Here is a 21,106-nt window from a genome sequence, read left to right as displayed (position 1 = left end):
GAGATTCTCCGAGACCTGCTCGGGCAGGGAGTGGTAGTGTATATCGATGACATCTTGATCTATTCTGCCACACGCGCAGCGCATGTGTCTCTGGTGCGTAAGGTACTTGGGCGACTGCTGGATTATGACCTGTATTGCAAAGCGGAGAAATGTGAGTTTTTCAAACAGTCCGTTTCCTTCCTGGGGTATCGTATTTCTACCTCCGGGGTGGTGATGGAGGATGATCGCGTTACAGCCGTGCGTAATTGGCCGACTCCGACCACGGTGAAAAAAGTGCAGCGGTTTTTAGGGTTTGCCAATTACTACAGGAGGTTTATCCGGGGTTTTGGTCAGGTGGCTGCTCCCATCACCTCACTGCTGAAGGGAGGACCGGTGCGCTTGCGTTGGTCAGCAGAGGCGGGCAGAGCTTTCAGTCGTTTGAAGGAGCTGTTCACCAATGCGCCCGTGTTGGAGCATCCGGACCCCTCTTTTGCATTCATAGTGGAGGTGGATGCGTCCGAGGCTGGGGTTGGAGCCGTGCTGTCCCAGCGCTCGGGCGTGCCACCCAAGCTCCGTCCGTGTGCCTTCTTTTCGAGCAAGCTCAGCCCAGCGGAGCAAAACTATGATTAGGGGGACCGGGAGTTGTTAGCTGTCGTCAGGGCTCTGAAGGTGTGGAGACATTGGCTTGAGGGGGCTAAACACCCTTTTCTCATCTGGACTGACCATCGTAATCTCAAGTATTTCCGGGCAGCTAGGAGACTAAATCCACGTCAGGCTAGATGGGCCATGTTTTTTCCAGGTTCCGGTTTACCCTCTCATACCGGCCAGGCTCCCAAAACACGAAAACCGACGCTCTGTCCTGCCTCTATGATACCAAGGAGCGGTCCGTTGAGGCAACTCCCATCATTTCACTGTCATGTCTCGTGGCACCGGTGGTATGGGAGGTGGATGCGGAGATAGAGGAGGCGTCACGGTCAGAGCCGCCCCCCCCCCCCAAACCGTCCAGTGGGTACTCAGTACGTGCCGAGGGGGGTCCGGGACAAGCTGATCCGGTGGGCTCATACTCTCCCTCCTCGGGTCATGCGGGCATCAAGAGGACAGTGCTGAGTCTGAGAGGGAGATACTGGTGGTCCACGCTAGCTAAAGACGTGAGATTTTATGTCTCCTCCTGCTCTGCTCAGTGTGTGCTCAGAGCAAGGATTTTCTTACCGACCTTCCCCCGTCCCAGGGAAGTACTACGATCGTGGTCGTTGTGGATCGGTTTTCTAAGTCCTGTCATCTCATCCCGTTGTCCGGGTCTCCCCTACGGCCCTGCAGACTGCAGAGGCCTTGTTTACCCATGTCTTCCGGCACTATGGGGTGCCTGAGGACATCGTTTCTGATCGGGGTCCCCAATTCACGTCCAGAGTGTGGAGGGCGTTTATGGAGAGACTGGGGGTCTCGGTCAGCTTAACCTCAGGTTTTCACCCTGAGAGTAATGGGCAGGTGGAGCGCGTAAATCAGGATGTGGGCAGGTTTCTGCTGTCCTATTGCCGGGACCGGCCTGGTGAGTGGGCAAGGTATGTTCCCTGGGCTGAACTAGCTCAGAACTCCCTACGCCACTCCTCAACTAACTTGTCTCCTTTTGAGTGTGTGTTAGGTTACCAACCGGTCCTGGCCCCATGGCATCAGAGCCAGACCGATGCTCCTGCGGTGGAGGAATGGGTACAGCGCTCCAAGGACACCTGGCAAGCCATTCAGGACTCACTACGGTTCGCGGGAGAACGGCAGAAGAGGAGCGCTGACCAGCACCGCAGTGAGGCCCCCGTGTTTGCACCGGGGGACAGGGTTTGGCTCTCAACCCGAAACCTGCCCTGTCGGAAGCTGGGGCCGCAGTGTGTGGGGCCATTCAAAGTCCTGAGGAGAATAAACTAGGTGTGTTACAGATTACAACTTCCTAGGTATTCCCGTATTAACCCCTCGTTTCATGTGTCTCTCCTCAGGCCGGTGGTGGCTGGTCCCCTGCAAGAAGGTGAGGTGCCTGAGGTCCCTCCGGCCCTCTGGACATCGAGGGGTCCCCGGCGTACACAGTTCGGGGCATTCTGGATTCGAGACGCCGGGTGGGGGGCCTACAGTACCTCGTGGACTGGGAGGGGTACGGTCCGGAGGAGAGATGCTGGGTTCCGGTGGGGGACATTTTGGACCCTTCTCTCCTGTTAGATTTCGACCGCCAGATCCAGGAAAAACACAATTTTTAAAGGCAACGTTATTTTTTTAAATTAAAAAAGTTGCCTATAAACTTTGACAAAACACTTCAAACTACTTCTGTAATCCAACTTTAGGTATTAGTAAACGTTAATAAATGATCAAATTGATCACGGAGCGATCTGTATTCAATAGGCACAGGGTTTGGGAAACGTAGCCAGCTTTTCTGGTTCCATTTCTCACAGCTGTGGACTTGAAAACCGGATGTGGCTATTACTCAGATGACCAAGGATTTAGTTGAATCACAACACTGGTGACATCGTGTGGAAGCTGTAGGAACTGTAATCCCACCCTTAAGTATTTTTCCTTCCAATAGACAATACAGGTGATTGTGGAGTTCAGGTCACCTGATGCAGCACTCCATAAATCTCCTTGGTCAAATAGCCCTTACACAGCCCAGAGGTGTGTTTTGGGTCATTGTCCTGTTTAATTCCACAAATTAACTTTTTACAAGGCACACGTGTTATTTGAAATGCATTCCAGGTGACCTCATGAAGCTGGTTGAGAGAATGCCAAGAGTTTGCAAAGCTGTCATCAAAATATATGTTGATTTGGCAAGTCGGTTACTACATCTACTTTTCGAAGGATGGATCCCAGTCTGTTCAGGGCTATGGAATGTGGGGGGTCAGAGGTGGCATTGGGATGAAGGCCCAGCTCGGGATGAGGAGGGCTTTAAGCAGGTGGAATGTTGGGGACCAATTTTAGGTTTACTTAGTAGCAATGCAAATATCATGGTACTGCTACAGTATATAGACACTCAATCATCATGTTACTTTTTAATGGTACGTTTACAAACATATATTTTGATAAACAAAATTGAAAGTTGTGTCTCATTATGGTAAGTGGTGAAATAAGTATAGCCAGTTACAGTTGTAATGGCCTAGCAGATAATAAGAAAAGACAATCAGTATTGACCTGGATAAAAGAGGAATATAATATCTATTGTTTACAGGAAATTTTAGATTAAGTTTTGTGGAAAAAGACCTGGGGGGTGAAATATATTTCTCCCATGGGCAAAGAAATTCAAAAGGGGTGATGGTTTTAAATAACAGTAATTTTGATCCAAATGTACAAATTGTCCAAACAGATTGTCACGGTAGATGGATTATTTTAAATATATTATTGGACAATAAACAGATATGGCTTATTAACCTATACGGTCCGAATAATGATGATCCAAGCTTCTTTGAAAATATATATAAGAATTGATCAACTCTACAAGCAACACTGGACACTGGATTATTATGGAAGGAGATTTTAATACGGTCTTAAATACCTCTATGGCCCGGAAAGGAAATCACACTACAGACTATCATCCTCAGGCACTTAAGGAAATCATTAATGTCATGGATATATTGGATTTTTTTAACCTTTATTTAACTAGGCAAGAACAAAATCTTATTTTCAATGACTGCCTAGGAACAGTGGGCTTACTGTCTATTCAGGTGCAAAATGTCAGATTTGAACCTTGTCAGCTCAGGGTTTTGAACTTGCAACCTTCCAGCAACTAGTCCAACGCTCTAACCCCTAGGCTACCCTGCCAGAATTATTGGATATATGGAGACTTAAATACCCTGACCAAGTGAGATATACATGGCGGAGGCTTAATCAAGCTAGTCGTCTTGACTACTTTCTTATGCCATTCTCTCTGGCACCAAAAGTTTCAAAAGTGTTGATAGGGGACAGAATGCTGTCGGATCATCACATAATTGGCATATATATTACTCTTACAGAATTTCCACCTGGGCGAGGATATTGGAAATTTAATCAAAGCCTACTAGCTGATAAATTGTTTAGATCTAGGGCAGAAGAATTTATAACAGACTTTTTCAGACATAACATAGGTACAGAAGATCCCTTTATTGTATGGGACGCTTTTAAATGTGCCTTTAGAGGCCATGCAATTCAGTACTCATCTATAAAACAAAAGCAATTTAGATCAAAAGAGTCCATATTAACAAATGAAATTGAAGGACTAACAGTACAGTTAGATAGCAATACAAATGGTACCATAGAGGCACAGAATAAGTTAGAGGAAAAACAAAGAAAATGAAGGAACTTATTCAAGAAAGATCCAGTCTAATAGATTAGAAAATAAAGCAAACTGGATGGAATATGGGGAAAAATGCACCAAAGTCTTTTTCAATCTTCAATATAGAAATGCCACCAAAGAAAATGTATTAAAACTTCCTACAAATGATGGAGTCATTCATGATTCTCCTAATTATATTTTGAAACAGGAATTAAAGTACTTTAAGAATATGTTTTCGTTTCAGGCTCCTCCATCTCCACTAAATGAACCTAATTGAATGGATTGTTTTCCTAATAATAATGTAAAATTAACATCTGTACAGAAAGACTCATGTGAAGGCCAAATTACAGAGGAGGAACTGCTTAATGCAATTGGGGCCTTTAAGGAAACCTCCAGAACTGGATGGCATACCAGTCGAATAAAGATCGAGTCCGTTTAAAAATGCCTAGAATATTTCAATTTTGGGGATTCTATTTAAAATGGGTTATGTATAGTAACACTAGGTGTAAAATAGTAAATAATGGTTACATCTCAGAAAGTTTTAAACTCTCTAGAGGAGTAAAACAAGGTTGTCTACTATCGGCATATCTATTTATTATTGCCATCGAAATGTTAGCTGTTAAGATTAGATCAAACAATACAATTAAGGGCTTAGAAATCCGTGGCTTAAAAACTAAGGTGTAATTGTACGCTGATGATTCATGTTTTCTTTTAAAACCACAATTAGAGTCTATCCACGGGCTCATAGAGGATCTAAATACTTTTGCTATTCTCTCTTGATTAAAACCAAATTATGATAGTATATTACATATTGTATCATACTTGGTATACCAATCCCAAAAGAAAGAAACTATCTCACTCCAATAAATGTTTATAGAAAGTTAGCAAAAATAGATAAGATCTTGCTACCATGGAAAGGAAAATACCTGTCTCTTTATGGTAAAATCACCCTGATTAACTCTTTAGTCATATCACAGTTTACCTATTTGCTATGGTTTTGCATACACCTGGTGACCTGCTTTTTAAATTATATGAACATAAAAATATTCAATATTATTTGGAACTTGTTCTCTAGTAAATTGGTACGAATGTCTCATCCTATGTTCAAGAAGGGCCTTTTCCCCTTTATTCAGATTACACCGGCCCACTTTCGGTTGTCTGAAAAGGAAATGATCTCCAAAATATCTTTATTATTTAAACAAGCCTTAGAACGTTGGTTGCAATTTCAGTTTAATCCACCTGAAAAGACAGAACAAATAATACAACAAATATTGTGGTTCAATTCAAATATACTAATTGATTTAAAAAAATAATAATTCAAAGAAATTATTAAAAAATATATAATTTTTGTGAATGATTTGCTCAAAATTACAACAAATTATTGCAGCATTACCACAAAAATGGAAGAGGCAAGTAGAAGGGGAAAAAAGTCATGAACTTGTATGTCGGCCCTGTATTAAAGAACATAAATGGTTAAAGAAAAGTGTGATACATAAAAACATATACCAATTTAATTTAAGGACCAAAAGCTGACAGCTGTGCCATATAATTTGCAAAATAGTTGGGTAGAGATTTTCCATGTACCCATTTCATGGCACATGTTTTATGAATTGATATGCAAAACAACGCCGGATGCAAAACTGCACATTCTACAATTTAAATTACAATACAAAATTCTTGCAACTAATAGAATGTTATATATATGGGGGATACAATCTTCCCAGTTCTGCAGATTCTGCTGTGAGGAGGCAGAGTCATTAGATCATTTATTTTGCTTTGTCTGTATGTAGCTCGTTTTTGGTCACAGGTCCAGGAATGGCTGAAGAATTGCAACATTTGCCTAGAACTAACGCTGCAGATAGCAATACTGGGTGATTTGAAAAGCCATAGTCAATTAATCAATAAAATAATAATTATTTTAGCAAAAATATATATTTTTAATTTACAATCTGTAGAAGCTATGAGAATAGAAAGGTTCAATCCGTTTGTAAAGCATCACAGCACAGTTGAAAAATATATGGCAAATAGAAATCCAAAATGGATGATGTTGAGAGATAGATAGGAGAGGTTGAATGGAGCTGAAGGATGGGACTAATAGCAAGATACAGTGCATTGCGAAAGTATTCGGCCCCCTTGAACTTTGCGACCTTTTGCCACATTTCAGGCTTCAAACATAAAGATATAAAACTGTATTTTTTTGTGAAGAATCAACAACAAGTGGGACACAATCATGAAGTGGAACGACATTTATTGGATATTTCAAACCTTTTTAACAAATCAAAAACTGAAAAATTGGGCGTGCAAAATTATTCAGCCCCCTTAAGTTAATACTTTGTAGCACCACCTTTTGCTGAGATTACAGCTGTAAGTTGCTTGGGGTATGTCTCTATCAGTTTTGCACATCGAGAGACTGAAATTTTTTCCCATTCCTCCTTGCAAAACAGCTCGAGCTCAGTGAGGTTGGATGGAGAGCATTTGTGAACAGCAGTTTTCAGTTCTTTCCACAGATTCTCGATTGGATTCAGGTCTGGACTTTGACTTGGCCATTCTAACACCTGGATATGTTTATTTATGAACCATTCTATTGTAGATTTTGCTTTATGTTTTGGACCATTGTCTTGTTGGAAGACAAATCTCCGTCCCAGTCTCAGGTCTTTTGCAGACTCCATCAGGTTTTCTTCCAGAATGGTCCTGTATTTGGCTCCATCCATCTTCCCATCAATTTTAACCATCTTCCCTGTCCCCGCTGAAGATAAGCAGGCCTAAACCATGATGCTGCCACCACCATGTTTGACAGTGGGTATGATGTGTTCAGGGTGATGAGCTCTGTTGCTTTTACGCCAAACATAACGTTTTGCATTGTTGCCAAAAAGTTCAATTTTGGTTTCATCTGACCAGAGCACCTTCTTCCACATGTTTGGTGTGTCTCCCAGGTGGCTTGTGGCAAACTTTAAATTACACTTTTTATGGATATCTTTAAGAAATGGCTTTCTTCTTGCCACTCTTCCATAAAGGCCAGATTTGTGCAATATACGACTGATTGTTGTCCTATGGACAGAGTCTCCCACCTCAGCTGTAGATCTCTGCAGTTCATCCAGAGTGATCATGGGCCTCTTGGCTGCATCTCTGATCAGTCTTCTCCTTGTATGAGCTGTTTAGAGGGACGGCTAGGTCTTGGTAGATTTGCAGTGGTCTGATACTCCTTCCATTTCAATATTATCGCTTGCACAGTGCTCCTTGGGATGTTTAACCTGTTGAAACTCTAGGGGCGCAATTTCATTTTTGGATGAAAAACATTCCCGTTTTAAACAAGATATTTTGTCACAAAAAGATGCTCGACTATGCATATAATTGATAGCTTTCGAAAGAAAACACTCTGACATGTCCAGAACTGCAAAGATATTTTCTGTGCGTGCCCTAGAACGTGAGCTTCAGGCAAAACCAAGATGAGACGGCATCCAGGAAATGAGCAGGATTTTTGAGGCTCTGTTTTCCATTGTCTCCTTATATGTCTGTGAATGCGAGAGGAGTAAGTCTGCCCTTTCTGTCGTTTCCCCAAGGTGTCTGCAGCATTGTGACGTATTTGTAGGCATATCATTGGAAGATTGACCATAAGAGACCATATTTACCAGGTGTCCGCCCGGTGTCATGCGCCGAAATTGGTGCGCAAAAGTCAGCTACAAGTATTTTTCCATGGAATTTAGAGAAGAATGCAAGCTTCCACAAACGATATATCAATGAAGAGATATGTGAAAAAACACCTTGAGGATTGATTCCAAACAACGTTTGCCATGTTTCGGTCGATATTATGGAGTTAATTCGGAAAAAGTTTGACGTTGTAGGTGACTGAATTTTCGGTTCGTTTCGGTAGCCAAATGTGATGTACAAAACGGAGCGATTTCTCCTACACACAGACGCTTTCAGGAAAAACTGCGCATTTGGTATGTAACTGAGAGTCTCCTCATTGAAAACATCCGAAGCTCTTCAAAGGTAAATGATTTTATTTATTTGGTTATCTGGTTTTTGTGAAAATGTTGCGTGCTAAATGCTACTCAAAATGCTAAACTAGCTTAGCATACTCTTACACAAATTAGTAAATTGCTATGGTTCAAAAGCATATTTTGAAAATCTGAGATGACAGTGTTGTTAAGAAAAGGCTAAGCTTGAGAGCAGGCGCATTATTTTCATTTTATTTGCGATTTTCAGAAATCGTTAACGTTGCGTTATGCTAATGAAAGAGGCAAGTAGAAGGGGAAAAAAGTCACGAACTTGTATGTCGGCCCTGTATTAAAGAACATAAATGGTTAAAGAAAAGTGTGATACATAAAAACATATACCAATTTAATTTAAGGACCAAAAGCTGACAGCTGTGCCATATAATTTGCAAAATAGTTGGGTAGAGATTTTCCATGTACCCATTTCATGGCACATGGTTTATGAATTGATACGCAAAACAACGCCGGATGCAAAACTTCACATTCTTCAATTTAAATTACAATACAAAATTCTTGCAACTAATACGAATGTTATATATATGGGGGATACAATCTTCCCAGTTCTGCAGATTCTGCTGTGAGGAGGCAGAGTCATTAGATCATTTATTTTGCTTTGTCTGTATGTAGCTCGTTTTTGGTCACAGGTCCAGGAATGACTGAAGAATTGCAACATTTGCCTAGAACTAACACTGCAGATAGCAATACTGGGTGATTTGAAAAGCCATAGTCAATTAATCAATAAAATAATAATTATTTTAGCAAAAATATATATTTTTAATTTACAATCTGTAGAAGCTATGAGAATAGAAAGGTTCAATCCGTTTGTAAAGCAAATGAGCCTGAGGCTTTAGTCACGATCCCGGATCCGGGATGGGGAGATTCAAGAGGTTAAAGCTTGGGAAATCTTTTTGTATCCAAATCCGACTTTAAACTTCTTTACAACAGTATCTCGGACCTGCCTGGTGTGTTCCTTGTTCTTCATGATGCTCTCTGCGCTTTTAACGGACCTCTGAGACAATCACAGTGCAGGTGCATTTATACGGAGACTTGATTACACACAGGTGGATTGTATTTATTATCATTAGTCATTTAGGTCAACATTGGATCATTCAGAGATCCTCACTGAACTTCTGGAGAGAGTTTGCTGCACTGAAAGTAAAGGGGCTGAATAATTTTGCACGCCCAATTTTTCAGTTTTTGATTTGTTAAAAAAGTTTGAAATATCCAATAAATGTAGTTCCACTTCATGATTGTGTCCCACTTGTTGTTGATTCTTCACAAAAAAATACAGTTTTATATCTTTATGTTTGAAGCCTGAAATGTGGCAAAAGGTTGCAAAGTTCAAGGGGGCCGAATACTTTCGCAATGCACTGTAAAACATGTTAAACCTACGGGGTCTGTAATATGTCTACAGGTTCAGAACTTTTGTCAGATAGCACAGTTACAAATAGAAATCTAACTGGATGGACATCAGAAATAGAGGAAGGACTAAAAACAAACAAAAAATAACTATTGTAAAATAGACTGTGTCTGTAAAAGGTGTATAAGGTGTATAAATTGAAGGTAAAAGCCAAAGTGTGTATTAGTTTACTTCAATTGGGGGATCGGTGGTATTGTTTGCGGGGAATAATAATAAAGGTATATTCTTTAAAAAAGTATGTCTGTCTATTGTGGCAAAGAAGGGGGTCGAGTGATAAATGGCAGATATGTGAGAGCAGAACTAATAAACGGGCTCTGCCCGATCACTAAAATGGCCACCCCTGTCAGAACTACAGATCACCAAATGGCCGACCACCAAAACTACAAGTCCCAGAAGCAAGGGGAACCCTCAGAAGGTGGAGCCGACCCACAGATAAAGGGTCAAGAAAAACCAGGAAGAGAGGGAGAGAGTGCTGGAAGGATCTATGAACAATAGAGAAAGAGACAATAGAGATTGGCTGGATTTAACGTGTATGAGCTGGACTGATTTGGACTTACCTGTTGGCGTTTGGACCTGGACCTACCGAGAACCCGATTCGTGTACCGAACCCTGCTATCCTTGACCTCGCCTACGGCCTGGGTGGACCAGGACGGAGAAACAAACACACAGGTACTGTCCTATTCGAAAGAACTCTCATTCTTGGGTGATTTGGTGACAGTTTACCACTTAGTTTGTGACAAACGCTCCTAACCTTGAAGAGGTTTGCCACACTATATAGGTATGTGTATTTATACATGTGTATATGTATGCATGCGTGTATGAATATATTTACCCCAAAAATATATGGGGGATTGGAAATGATGCAGACAATTTCATTGATGAAGCCAATATTCTTTCCGCAATATTAAGCTGATCAACCACCTAAAAAAGTATTTAATTTTTTAAACATTGAGAGTGTGCTGACCCTGGTGCTGGAGGAGGTACTCAGCTGGAGGTTGAATGTTTGAAGGGGCACGGGACTATAAAGAGTTGGGGAACCACTGATCTAGTGTATATTTAAATCATTACCACTCTCAGGAGAGTGGTACTTAGCAGAGAGCTGGGCAAAGCAGCATTTAAAAAATTAAAATACGACGACGGTGTCCTGGAGAGTATTAACATCCATAATCCAATGTGCCTTGTCATTGTCAAAGGACTGGCTGGCTCAGTGAAGTGGTTGTCTACTTTTGCTTGACACTGCAAGTCCAAATCTCCAACCAACTCTGCCAGTTTTGGCACAGAGTTTGGGGCCATAGAGTAGTCACATGATTGGCCACATGGTGGCACTACAGGAAAGGAAGTGAATAGATGCATAGACACAGTTTTTATGTTACCAGATTGATCATGCAGTGTGTGCTTTATTCATAATCATAGCACGAATGAACCAAAAAAGTCCATCAGACCACTTTATCATGCCAAAATGTATTTATTATTTTGAATGAACTAATAACAATTCTAGACATAGAGCAGTATCTCTTCCTATCACAAACTACTCAAATTAGCTTAAGAATAGATACGATTGCACTGGAGAGACACCCTCATTTGGTTGTTCATATGGCGTTACGGGATCCATTGTTGATCTGTGTTGGATTATCTAGCCAGGGCCAGACCCACCATGTTCTGGGCTCTGCTGAAGATGGAATAGTACTGTCGGATGAAGATGTCACCCAGAATCCACAGGTCGGAGCTACTAGACTGGAGACCGGTACGGCAGCCATAGTAGGTGGACTGTACGGGTGGCAGAGAGAGAGAGAGAACATGTCAAAACAATGTTACGATCACTTCAAGGCTACATAAGATCTACCACAGACATATACACACACACACACACACACACACCTGGCGGACGTAGGTGGAGGCTGGGAGAGTGAAGGCCTGTCCGTGGATGTGGAAGACCATCGATGGCATGTTGTTGATGTTGTTACAGTTCACCACATTCTGAAAAAGAGGGAGAGACAAATAGAGGGAGGAGAGAGAGGTGTGAGAGGAGAGAGAGACGATGAATTAAACAGCGTTTGCTTTGTGAGGTAGACTGTGTGAATTCTTTTCTGGTTTTTGTTGAGTTATGTCAGTAGTGGTGATGGGAACACATCAACAACACAACGTTATGCCTGGTACTTTGTGACACATCACCAAAACAATATTACATGACTTACGTCTCCGTTGGCGGAGTGGGCTCCCACAGCACGGGCCATGCTGGAGATGTCGGCCTGAGGTCCCACAATATTAGAGGTGCCGGTGTCCACGATAGCCTGGCAGCCGCCGTTACAGGCCACAATCTGGCCGTTCACAGTCACACTGCAATGGACACACAGATATACACAGATCAGGAAGAGATGGCTGCTTGAGAACTGTACTCAACCACTTCATCTACCAGTTACATAGGATTATATAACCCATTAATAACCATTTATAACCCTATAAAACGTACTGTAACTGCAACAGTACCTGTCGACGGTGATCTGCCAGTACATCTGAGAGGACAGGGGGATCCATGCGATCTGGCCGGAGTAGTGGTTGGTGTCAACGCCTCCGAAGGTCACCATGCTACCTACCGCAGAGTTACTGGAGATGGACGACAACAGAGAGCGAGAGGGAGAGAGAGGGGGAGTGTGAGGGGAGAGAGGGGGAGTGTGAGGGGAGAGAGGGGAGAGAGAGGGGGAGAGAGAGAGAGAGAGAGAGAGAGAGAGAGAGAAGTTGTGTCAGTTCATATTTCCATGTCTGCCAAGCCATGATGGTTTGCAGGAGCCATGTAGCTCTGGTCAACAGTAGCGCACTATACAGGCAATAGGGTTCCATTTCAGAAATAGCCCTGGTTCACCTCCACTCTGACCACTCACCGAGTCAGGTAGACAGAGAACATGTCCTGGTTGACGAGATGCTGGGTCATCATGTTGTCAAAGACTGGTGTGGCCTGAGAGGCAGCCAGGCGGGGGTAAGCCAGACCCAGGATACCATCAGCCTTCATATGAGCCATGAAGGGAGCCTCCGATTGACTCAGCCCAAAGATCTGGTTCTTCACAGGGATCCCACCCACCTACAGAGGACCAAGAAGAGGAGGATAATATTTGAGATAGTACTGAAAACTACACAATGTTTCCAGTCCTCATGTTGTTGTGTTGAATTCTGTTCCTTACCACAACGGTGTCGAAGCCCTCGAAGCCAGTCATACTGCCAGTACCGTATTGGATGGACAGGCTCTTCCCAGCATTCTTGAAGGTAGAGGACAAACCGGGGTTGAACCTGTTGTGGTTGGCTGGAAGGAGGGGAGACACGATTAGCCTGGCAGTGTTTGTGTGTGTGTGTGTTTGTGCGTGTGTGTGTTTGGGCATTTGTGTTTGTGTGTTTGTGTGTGTGTGTGTTTTGTGTGTGTGTGTTACAAACCGCAAGCTGCGCTGCTGCAGTAGACGGAGGGAATCCACAGGTTGGATGATCCAGTGTCAAAGATGACAGTGAAGGACTGAGGTGGAGTTCCAATGGAGATCACTCCAAAGTACGCCAACTAGAGAAGATCAAATAATGAACTAAATATTTGTATAATAAATACCTCCCCCTACAAAGTACGCCAACTAGAGAAGATCAAATAATGAACTAAATATTTGTATAATAAATACCTCCCCCTACAAAGTACGCCAACTAGAGAAGATCAAATAATGAACTAAATATTTGTATTAATAAATACCTCCCCCTACCCTATGATATTATAAGAATTAGCTGAATTACACCAGAATACCTATAGGTCATCAGTAATCGAATTGTTGATTTCAAACTAAAGTTTTCCTGGTGGATCAATAATTAATTTAGGAAGAAGAAGCCAAAAGACGTGCTTCAGCCTTCTCTGCTGCCTTACATAGTGGAAGGTGTTAAGTGCTATACATTCTCATGCTTACATCAGCGTCGTTGGTCATCTGCTCGCTGGAGACATATAGGCTCTGGTCGTCAAACCTGGTGGGGTTGAAAGGGAACTTCCCTCTGTACTCATTCCACAGACCCTGCTCCTCCAGGCTCTCCCTGGCACTCTTCCCCTTGATCAGCGGCACCCTGTGGAGGAGGACAAAGTCTGGTTGGGCTAGCAGCTCAGGTCCAGCAGGTTTCTGGTCAAAGGTCCAAGACCTTCTGGTCAAACCATTGTAATAAACGTTATGGCAGCATATGCTAAACAACTGTGTGTGACTATTCAAATCATTCACTCATTTCGTATTACACTTTTCACTGCCTTCTGATCTGTTGTGTAATGTAAATATAGGAGTACAGCAGGAGTACAGCAGGAGAATAGCAGGAGAATAGCAGGAGAATAGAAGGAGAATAGCAGGAGAATAGCAGAGTATAGCAGGAGAATAGCAGGAGAATAGCAGGAGTATAGCAGGAGAATAGCAGGAGAATAGCAGAGTATAGCAGGAGAATAGCAGGAGAATAGCAGGAGAATAGTACGAGTATAGCAGGAGAATAGCAGAGTATAGCAGGAGTATAGCAGGAGTACAGCAGGAGAATAGCAGGAGAATAGCAGGAGAATAGCAGGAGAATAGCAGGAGAATAGCAGGAGAATAGCAGGAGTATAGCAGGAGTATAGGAGGAGTATAGCAGGAGAATAGCAGGGTATAGCAGGAGAATAGCAGGAGAATAGCAGGGTATAGCAGGAGAATAGCAGGAGAATAGCAGGAGAATAGCAGGAGAATAGCAGGAGTATAGCAGGAGAATAGCAGGAGAATAGCAGGAGAATAGCAGGAGTACAGCAGGAGAATAGCAGAGTATAGCAGGAGAATAGCAGGAGAATAGCAGGAGAATAGCAGGAGAATAGCAGGAGAATAGCAGGAGTACAGCAGGAGAATAGTAGGAGAATAGCAGGAGTATAGCAGGAGTACAGCAGGAGTATAGCAGGAGAATAGCAGGAGAATAGCAGGAGAATAGCAGGAGAATAGCAGGAGAATAGCAGGAGAATAGTATGAGTATAGCAGGAGAATAGCAGGAGAATAGTATGAGTATAGCAGGAGAATAGCAGGAGTACAGCAGGAGAATAGCAGGAGTACAGCAGGAGAATAGCAGAGTATAGCAGGAGAATAGCAGGAGAATAGCAGGAGAATAGCAGGAGAATAGCAGGAGAATAGCAGGAGTATAGCAGAGTATAGCAGGAGTACAGCAGGAGAATAGCAGGAGAATAGCAGGAGTATAGCAGGAGAATAGCAGGAGAATAGCAGGAGAATAGCAGGAGAATAGCAGGAGAATAGCAGGAGAATAGCAGGAGAATAGCAGGAGAATAGCAGGAGAATAGCAGAGTATAGCAGGAGTATAGCAGGAGAATAGCAGGAGAATAGCAGGAGAATAGCAGGAGAATAGCAGGAGTATAGCAGAGTATAGCAGGAGAATAGCAGGAGAATAGCAGGAGAATAGCAGGAGTATAGCAGGAGAATAGCAGGAGAACAGCAGGAGTATAGCAGGAGAATAGCAGGAGAATAGCAGGAGAATAGCAGGAGTATAGCAGGAGTATAGCAGGAGAATAGCAGGAGAATAGCAGGAGAATAGCAGGAGAATAGCAGGAGTATAGCAGGAGAATAGCAGGAGTATAGCAGGAGAATAGCAGGAGAATAGCAGGAGAATAGCAGGAGAATAGCAGGAGAATAGCAGGAGAATAGCAGGAGTATAGCAGGAGAATAGCAGGAGAATAGCAGGAGAATAGCAGGAGTATAGCAGGAGAATAGCAGGAGAATAGCAGGAGAATAGCAGGAGAATAGCAGGAGAATAGCAGGAGAATAGCAGGAGAATAGCAGGAGAATAGCAGGAGAATAGCAGGAGAATAGCAGGAGAATAGCAGGAGAATAGCAGGAGAATAGCAGGAGAATAGCAGGAGTATAGCAGAGTATAGCAGGAGTATAGCAGGAGAATAGCAGGAGAATAGCAGGAGAATAGCAGGAGAATAGCAGGAGAATAGCAGGAGAATAGCAGGAGAATAGCAGGAGAATAGCAGGAGAATAGCAGGAGAATAGCAGGAGAATAGCAGGAGTATAGCAGAGTATAGCAGGAGTATAGCAGGAGAATAGCAGGAGAATAGCAGGAGAATAGCAGGAGAATAGCAGGAGTATAGCAGAGTATAGCAGGAGAATAGCAGGAGAATAGCAGGAGTATAGCAGGAGAATAGCAGGAGAATAGCAGGAGAATAGCAGGAGAATAGCAGGAGAATAGCAGGAGTATAGCAGAGTATAGCAGGAGTATAGCAGGAGAATAGCAGGAGAATAGCAGGAGAATAGCAGGAGAATAGCAGGAGTATAGCAGAGTATAGCAGGAGTATAGCAGGAGAATAGCAGGAGAATAGCAGGAGTATAGCAGGAGAATAGCAGGAGAATAGCAGGAGAATAGCAGGAGAATAGCAGGAGAATAGCAGGAGAATAGCAGGAGAATAGCAGGAGAATAGCAGGAGAATAGCAGGAGAATAGCAGGAGTATAGGAGGAGTATAGCAGGAGAATAGCAGGGTATAGCAGGAGAATAGCAGGAGAATAGCAGGAGAATAGCAGGAGAATAGCAGGAGAATAGCAGGAGAATAGCAGGAGAATAGCAGGAGAATAGCAGGAGAATAGCAGGAGAATAGCAGGAGTACAGCAGGAGAATAGCAGAGTATAGCAGGAGAATAGCAGGAGAATAGCAGGAGAATAGCAGGAGAATAGCAGGAGAATAGCAGGAGAATAGCAGGAGTACAGCAGGAGAATAGCAGAGTATAGCAGGAGAATAGCAGGAGAATAGCAGGAGAATAGTATGAGTATAGCAGGAGAATAGCAGGAGTACAGCAGGAGAATAGCAGGAGTATAGCAGGAGAATAGCAGGAGAATAGCAGGAGTACAGCAGGAGAATAGCAGGAGAATAGCAGGAGAATAGCAGGAGAATAGCAGGAGAATAGCAGGAGAATAGCAGGAGTATAGCAGGAGAATAGCAGGAGAATAGCAGGAGAATAGCAGGAGAATAGCAGGAGAATAGCAGGAGAATAGCAGGAGAATAGCAGGAGTATAGCAGGAGAATAGCAGGAGAATAGCAGGAGTACAGCAGGAGAATAGCAGGAGAATAGCAGGAGAATAGCAGGAGAATAGCAGGAGAATAGCAGGAGAATAGCAGGAGTATAGCAGGAGAATAGCAGGAGAATAGCAGGAGTACAGCAGGAGAATAGCAGGAGAATAGTATGAGTATAGCAGGAGAATAGCAGGAGAATAGCAGGAGAATAGCAGGAGAATAGCAGGAGTATAGGAGGAGAATAGCAGGAGTACAGCAGGATAATAGCAGGAGTACAGCAGGAGAATAGCAGAGTATAGCAGGAGAATAGCAGGAGAATAGTATGAGTATAGCAGGAGAATAGCAGGAGAATAGGAGGAGAATAGCAGGAGTACAGCAGGAGAATAGCAGGAGAATAGCAGGAGAATAGCAGGAGAATAGCAGGAGTACAGCAGGAGAATAGCAGAGTATAGCAGGAGAATAGCAGGAGAATAGCAGGAGAATAGCAGGAGAATAGCAGGAGTACAGCAGGAGAATAGCAGGAGTACAGCAGGAGAATAGCAGGAGTACAGCAGGAGAATAGCAGAGTATAGCAGGAGAATAGCAGGAGAATAGCAGGAGAATAGTATGAGTATAGCAGGAGAATAGCAGGAGTATAGCAGGAGAATAGCAGGAGAATAGCAGGAGTATAGCAGGAGAATAGTAGGAGAATAGTAGGAGAATAGCAGGAGAATAGCAGGAGTACAGCAGGAGTATAGGAGGAGAATAGCAGGAGAATAGCAGGAGAATAGCAGGAGTACAGCAGGAGTATAGGAGGAGAATAGCAGGAGAATAGCAGGAGAATAGCAGGAGTACAGCAGGAGTACAGCAGGAGTATAGGAGGAGAATAGCAGGAGAATAGCAGGAGTACAGCAGGAGTATAGGAGGAGAATAGCAGGAGAATAGCAGGAGAATAGGAGGAGAATAGCAGGAGAATAGCAGGAGAATAGCAGGAGAATAGCAGGAGTACAGCAGGAGAATAGGAGGAGAATAGCAGGAGAATAGGAGGAGAATAGCAGGAGTACAGCAGGAGTATAGGAGGAGAATAGCAGGAGAATTGCAGGAGAATAGGAGGAGAATAGCAGGAGAATAGCAGGAGTACAGCAGGAGAATAGCAGGAGTATAGCAGGAGAACAGCAGGAGAATAGCAGGAGAATAGCAGGAGAATAGGAGGAGAATAGCAGGAGAATAGCAGGAGTATAGCAGGAGAATAGGAGGAGAATAGCAGGAGAATAGCAGGAGAATAGCAGGAGAATAGGAGGAGAATAGCAGGAGAATAGCAGGAGTATAGCAGGAGAATAGGAGGAGAATAGGAGGAGAATAGCAGGAGAATAGCAGGAGTATAGCAGGAGAATAGGAGGAGAATAGCAGGAGAATAGCAGGAGAATAGCAGGAGAATAGGAGGAGAATAGCAGGAGAATAGCAGGAGTACAGCAGGAGTACAGCAGGAGAATAGCAGGAGAATAGCAGGAGTACAGCAGGAGTATAGGAGGAGAATAGCAGGAGAATAGCAGGAGAATAGGAGGAGAATAGCAGGAGAATAGCAGGAGTACAGCAGGAGTATAGCAGGAGAATAGCAGGAGTATAGCAGGAGAATAGGAGGAGAATATCAGGGGTACAGCAGGAGTATAGCAGGAGAATAGGAGGGGTATAGCATGATTAACGTACTGGATGATGCATTCGGAGAGTGCCACCACGGCACACAGAACAATAGCCCACTTCATGATGTGATGTCTGGTCTCCTCAGCAGTCACCTGTAGAACTCGTTCAACCTGTGCAAAGAAGCAATTCGTAAATCAACCCATCAAACGCAATGTATCGCAATTCTTTTGCTCAGCGTAACCCAGGCGAGGTAGAGACCTTGAGAGGAACCAGACTCACCTGTAGATGCCTGTGGATGAGTGATCTGAGACGTGTGTGTTGTCTTATATACAGACGGTCCACGGTTCTAACTCTGCGTTCTTTATCGCCACGATAAGAGAGTATCCACCTGCCATGATAAGTAATGGTGAAATAATGGACGACCTCGAGACAATGTCAATCTGACGATAACCTGTACAGTATGTTGGTTCCAACGGCTACATTACAGTAATGTGTTGTATACTGTTGAAATGTGCCAGTTCTAATCATGTAATGGCTAACCTGCCAGACTTCTCTCTAGGATATGAGATGACTTGTGTAGACTCAGTAATATAAAGTAAAGGTCCCCACTTGCAAATACCCTCCTATCAGCACACTTTTCCCTCACACGGTTTACTTTAGGATTAGGCATCCTTATTAAGGCTACTGTATCTCTGTTAGGACACAATACCTATCAGCCAGGGATTATGTCATTAACTAACATGGCACATTCACCAGAACATTCACAATGTTAACAAATATCTTGGTGATTATTTAAAGATGAATGTCACTATATGTTTCAAATTGTAACGGTCTTCATGCGGTGAAGGAGAGTCGGACCAAAATGCAGCGTGTAGATTACGATCCATGTTTAATGAAAAAAAAACGTAAAACACGAATCAATGCAAATACTACAAAACAAAAAGAACGTAACGAAAACCGAAACAGCCTATACTCGTGTAAACTAACATAGAGACAGGAACAAGGACACTGAGGACAATCACCCACGAAACACACAAAGAATATGGCTGCCTAAATATGGTTCCCATTCAGAGACAACGATAATCACCTGACTCTGATTGAGAACCGCCCCAGGCAGCCATAGACTAATGCTAGACATCCCACAAAACCCCAAGACAAAACGCACCACAATAACCCATGTCACACCCTGGCCTGACCGAATAAATGAAGAATAAACATAATATATTTCGACCAGGGCGTGACAGAACCCCCTAAGGTGCGGACTCCCGGACGCACATAAAAACAATATGGAGGGTCCCGGGTGGGCGTCTGTCCATGGTGGCGGCTCTGGCTCTGGAGCGGACGTGGAACCCACTCTATAAATGTCTTAGTCCCCCTCCTCGCGTCCTAGGATAGTCCACCCTCGCCGCCGACCATGGCCTAGTAGTCCTCACCCCGGGACTGAGCGGCAGCTCGGGACTGAGGGGCAGCTCGGGACTGAGGCAGCTCGGGACTGAGGGCAGCTCGAGAATGAGGGGAAGCTCGGGACTGAGAGGAAGCCCAGCACTGAGAGAAAGCCCAGCACTGAGAGAAAGCTCAGCCAGGTAGTTGAATCCGGCAGATCCTGGCTGGCTGGCAGTTCTGGCAGATCCTGGCTGACTGGCGGATCTGGAAGAATCTGGTTGACTGGCGGATCTGGAAGAGTCTGGTTGACTGGCGGATCTGGAAGAGTCTGGTTGACTGGCAGATCTGGAAGAGTCTGGTTGACTGGCAGATCTGGAAGAGTCTGGTTGACTGGCAGATCTGGAAGAGTCTGGTTGACTGGCAGATCTGGAAGAGTCTGGCTGACTGGCAGATCTGGAAGAGTCTGGCTGACTGGTAGATCTGGAAGAGCCTGGCTGACTGGCAGATCTGGAAGAGTCTGGCTGACTGGCGGATCCTGGCTGACTGGCAGATCTGGAAGAGTCTGGCTGACTGGCGGATCCTGGCTGACTGGCAGATCTGGAAGAGTCTGGCTGACTGGCGGATCTGGAAGAGTCTGGTTGACTGGCGTGACACAAATAGAAAACATAATGGACATTCAACACAAAACACAACGTTACTTCTGGGGCAAGTGGTCATATGTCTTCATTGATCAGCAAAACAAATATATATGTCCTTTGAGATTAAAAAAATAATCCTCTATTTAAATATTTTATTATACAACAGATACACAAGAAGTAAAATGTAAACAACCCCAACCCCCAGAATACGTACAGGTGAAGTCAGAAGTTTGCATACAAATACATTTAAACTCAGTTTTTCACAATTCATTTCATCCAAGTAAAAGTTAGGATCACCACTTTATTCTAAGAATGTGAAATGTCAGAATAATAGTAGAGATAATTATTTATTTCAGCTTTTATTTCTTTCATCACCTTCCCAGTGGGTCAGAAGTTTACATACTAATTGAGTGTATTTGGTAGCATCGCCTTTAAATTGTTTAACTTGGGTCAAACGTTTCAGGTAGCTTTCCACAAGCTTCCCACAATAAGTTGGGTGAATTTTGGCCCATTCCTCCTGACAGAGTAACTGAGTCAGGTTTGTTGGCCTCCGTGCTTGCAAAAGCTTTTTCAGTTCTTCCCACATATTTCCCATAGGATTGAGGTCAGGGCTTTGTGAAGGCCATTCTAATACCTTGACTTTGTTGTCCTTTTTGCCACAACTTTGGAAGTATGCTTGGGGTCATTGTCCATTTGTAAGACCCATTTGCGACCAGGCTTTAACTTCCTGACTGATGTCTTGAGATGTTGCTTCATTATATC

General features: G+C 43.5%; 1 protein-coding gene across 1 annotated transcript; it reads right to left on the bottom strand.

Moving 5' to 3' along the window:
- Positions 1-11,299: 11,299 nt before the first annotated feature.
- LOC135531997 (pepsin A-like) lies at positions 11,300-18,445 on the bottom strand. Its single transcript, XM_064959679.1, has 9 exons — positions 18,390-18,445; positions 13,600-13,750; positions 13,094-13,211; positions 12,847-12,965; positions 12,550-12,746; positions 12,158-12,274; positions 11,866-12,007; positions 11,549-11,647; positions 11,300-11,437 (listed from the first exon to the last, which is right to left on the bottom strand). Exons 1-9 carry the CDS (start codon positions 18,443-18,445, stop codon positions 11,300-11,302), a joined length of 1,137 nt encoding a protein of 378 aa, XP_064815751.1.
- Between the last annotated feature and the right edge of the window lie 2,661 nt (positions 18,446-21,106).

The sequence above is a fragment of the Oncorhynchus masou genome, unplaced genomic scaffold, assembly GCF_036934945.1.
Source record: "Oncorhynchus masou masou isolate Uvic2021 unplaced genomic scaffold, UVic_Omas_1.1 unplaced_scaffold_1701, whole genome shotgun sequence".
NCBI classification, from domain to species: Eukaryota; Metazoa; Chordata; class Actinopteri; order Salmoniformes; family Salmonidae; genus Oncorhynchus; species Oncorhynchus masou.
The sequence above is the reverse complement of the archived record's forward strand: the minus strand, read 5'-3'. Positions and strand labels throughout refer to the sequence as shown.

Bases quoted from the DNA above. Each gene is read 5' to 3' on its own strand.
- LOC135531997 (XM_064959679.1), bottom strand. From the start codon at position 18,445: ATGAAGTGGGCTATTGTTCTGTGTGCCGTGGTGGCACTCTCCGAATGC. The intron at 12,275-12,549 runs GTGAGTGGTCAG...GTCCATCTCCAG, and splicing joins TTCTCTGTCTACCTGACTCG to TAACTCTGCGGTAGGTAGCA. The intron at 12,008-12,157 runs GTACTGTTGCAG...TGTCCATTGCAG, and splicing joins TGGCAGATCACCGTCGACAG to TGTGACTGTGAACGGCCAGA.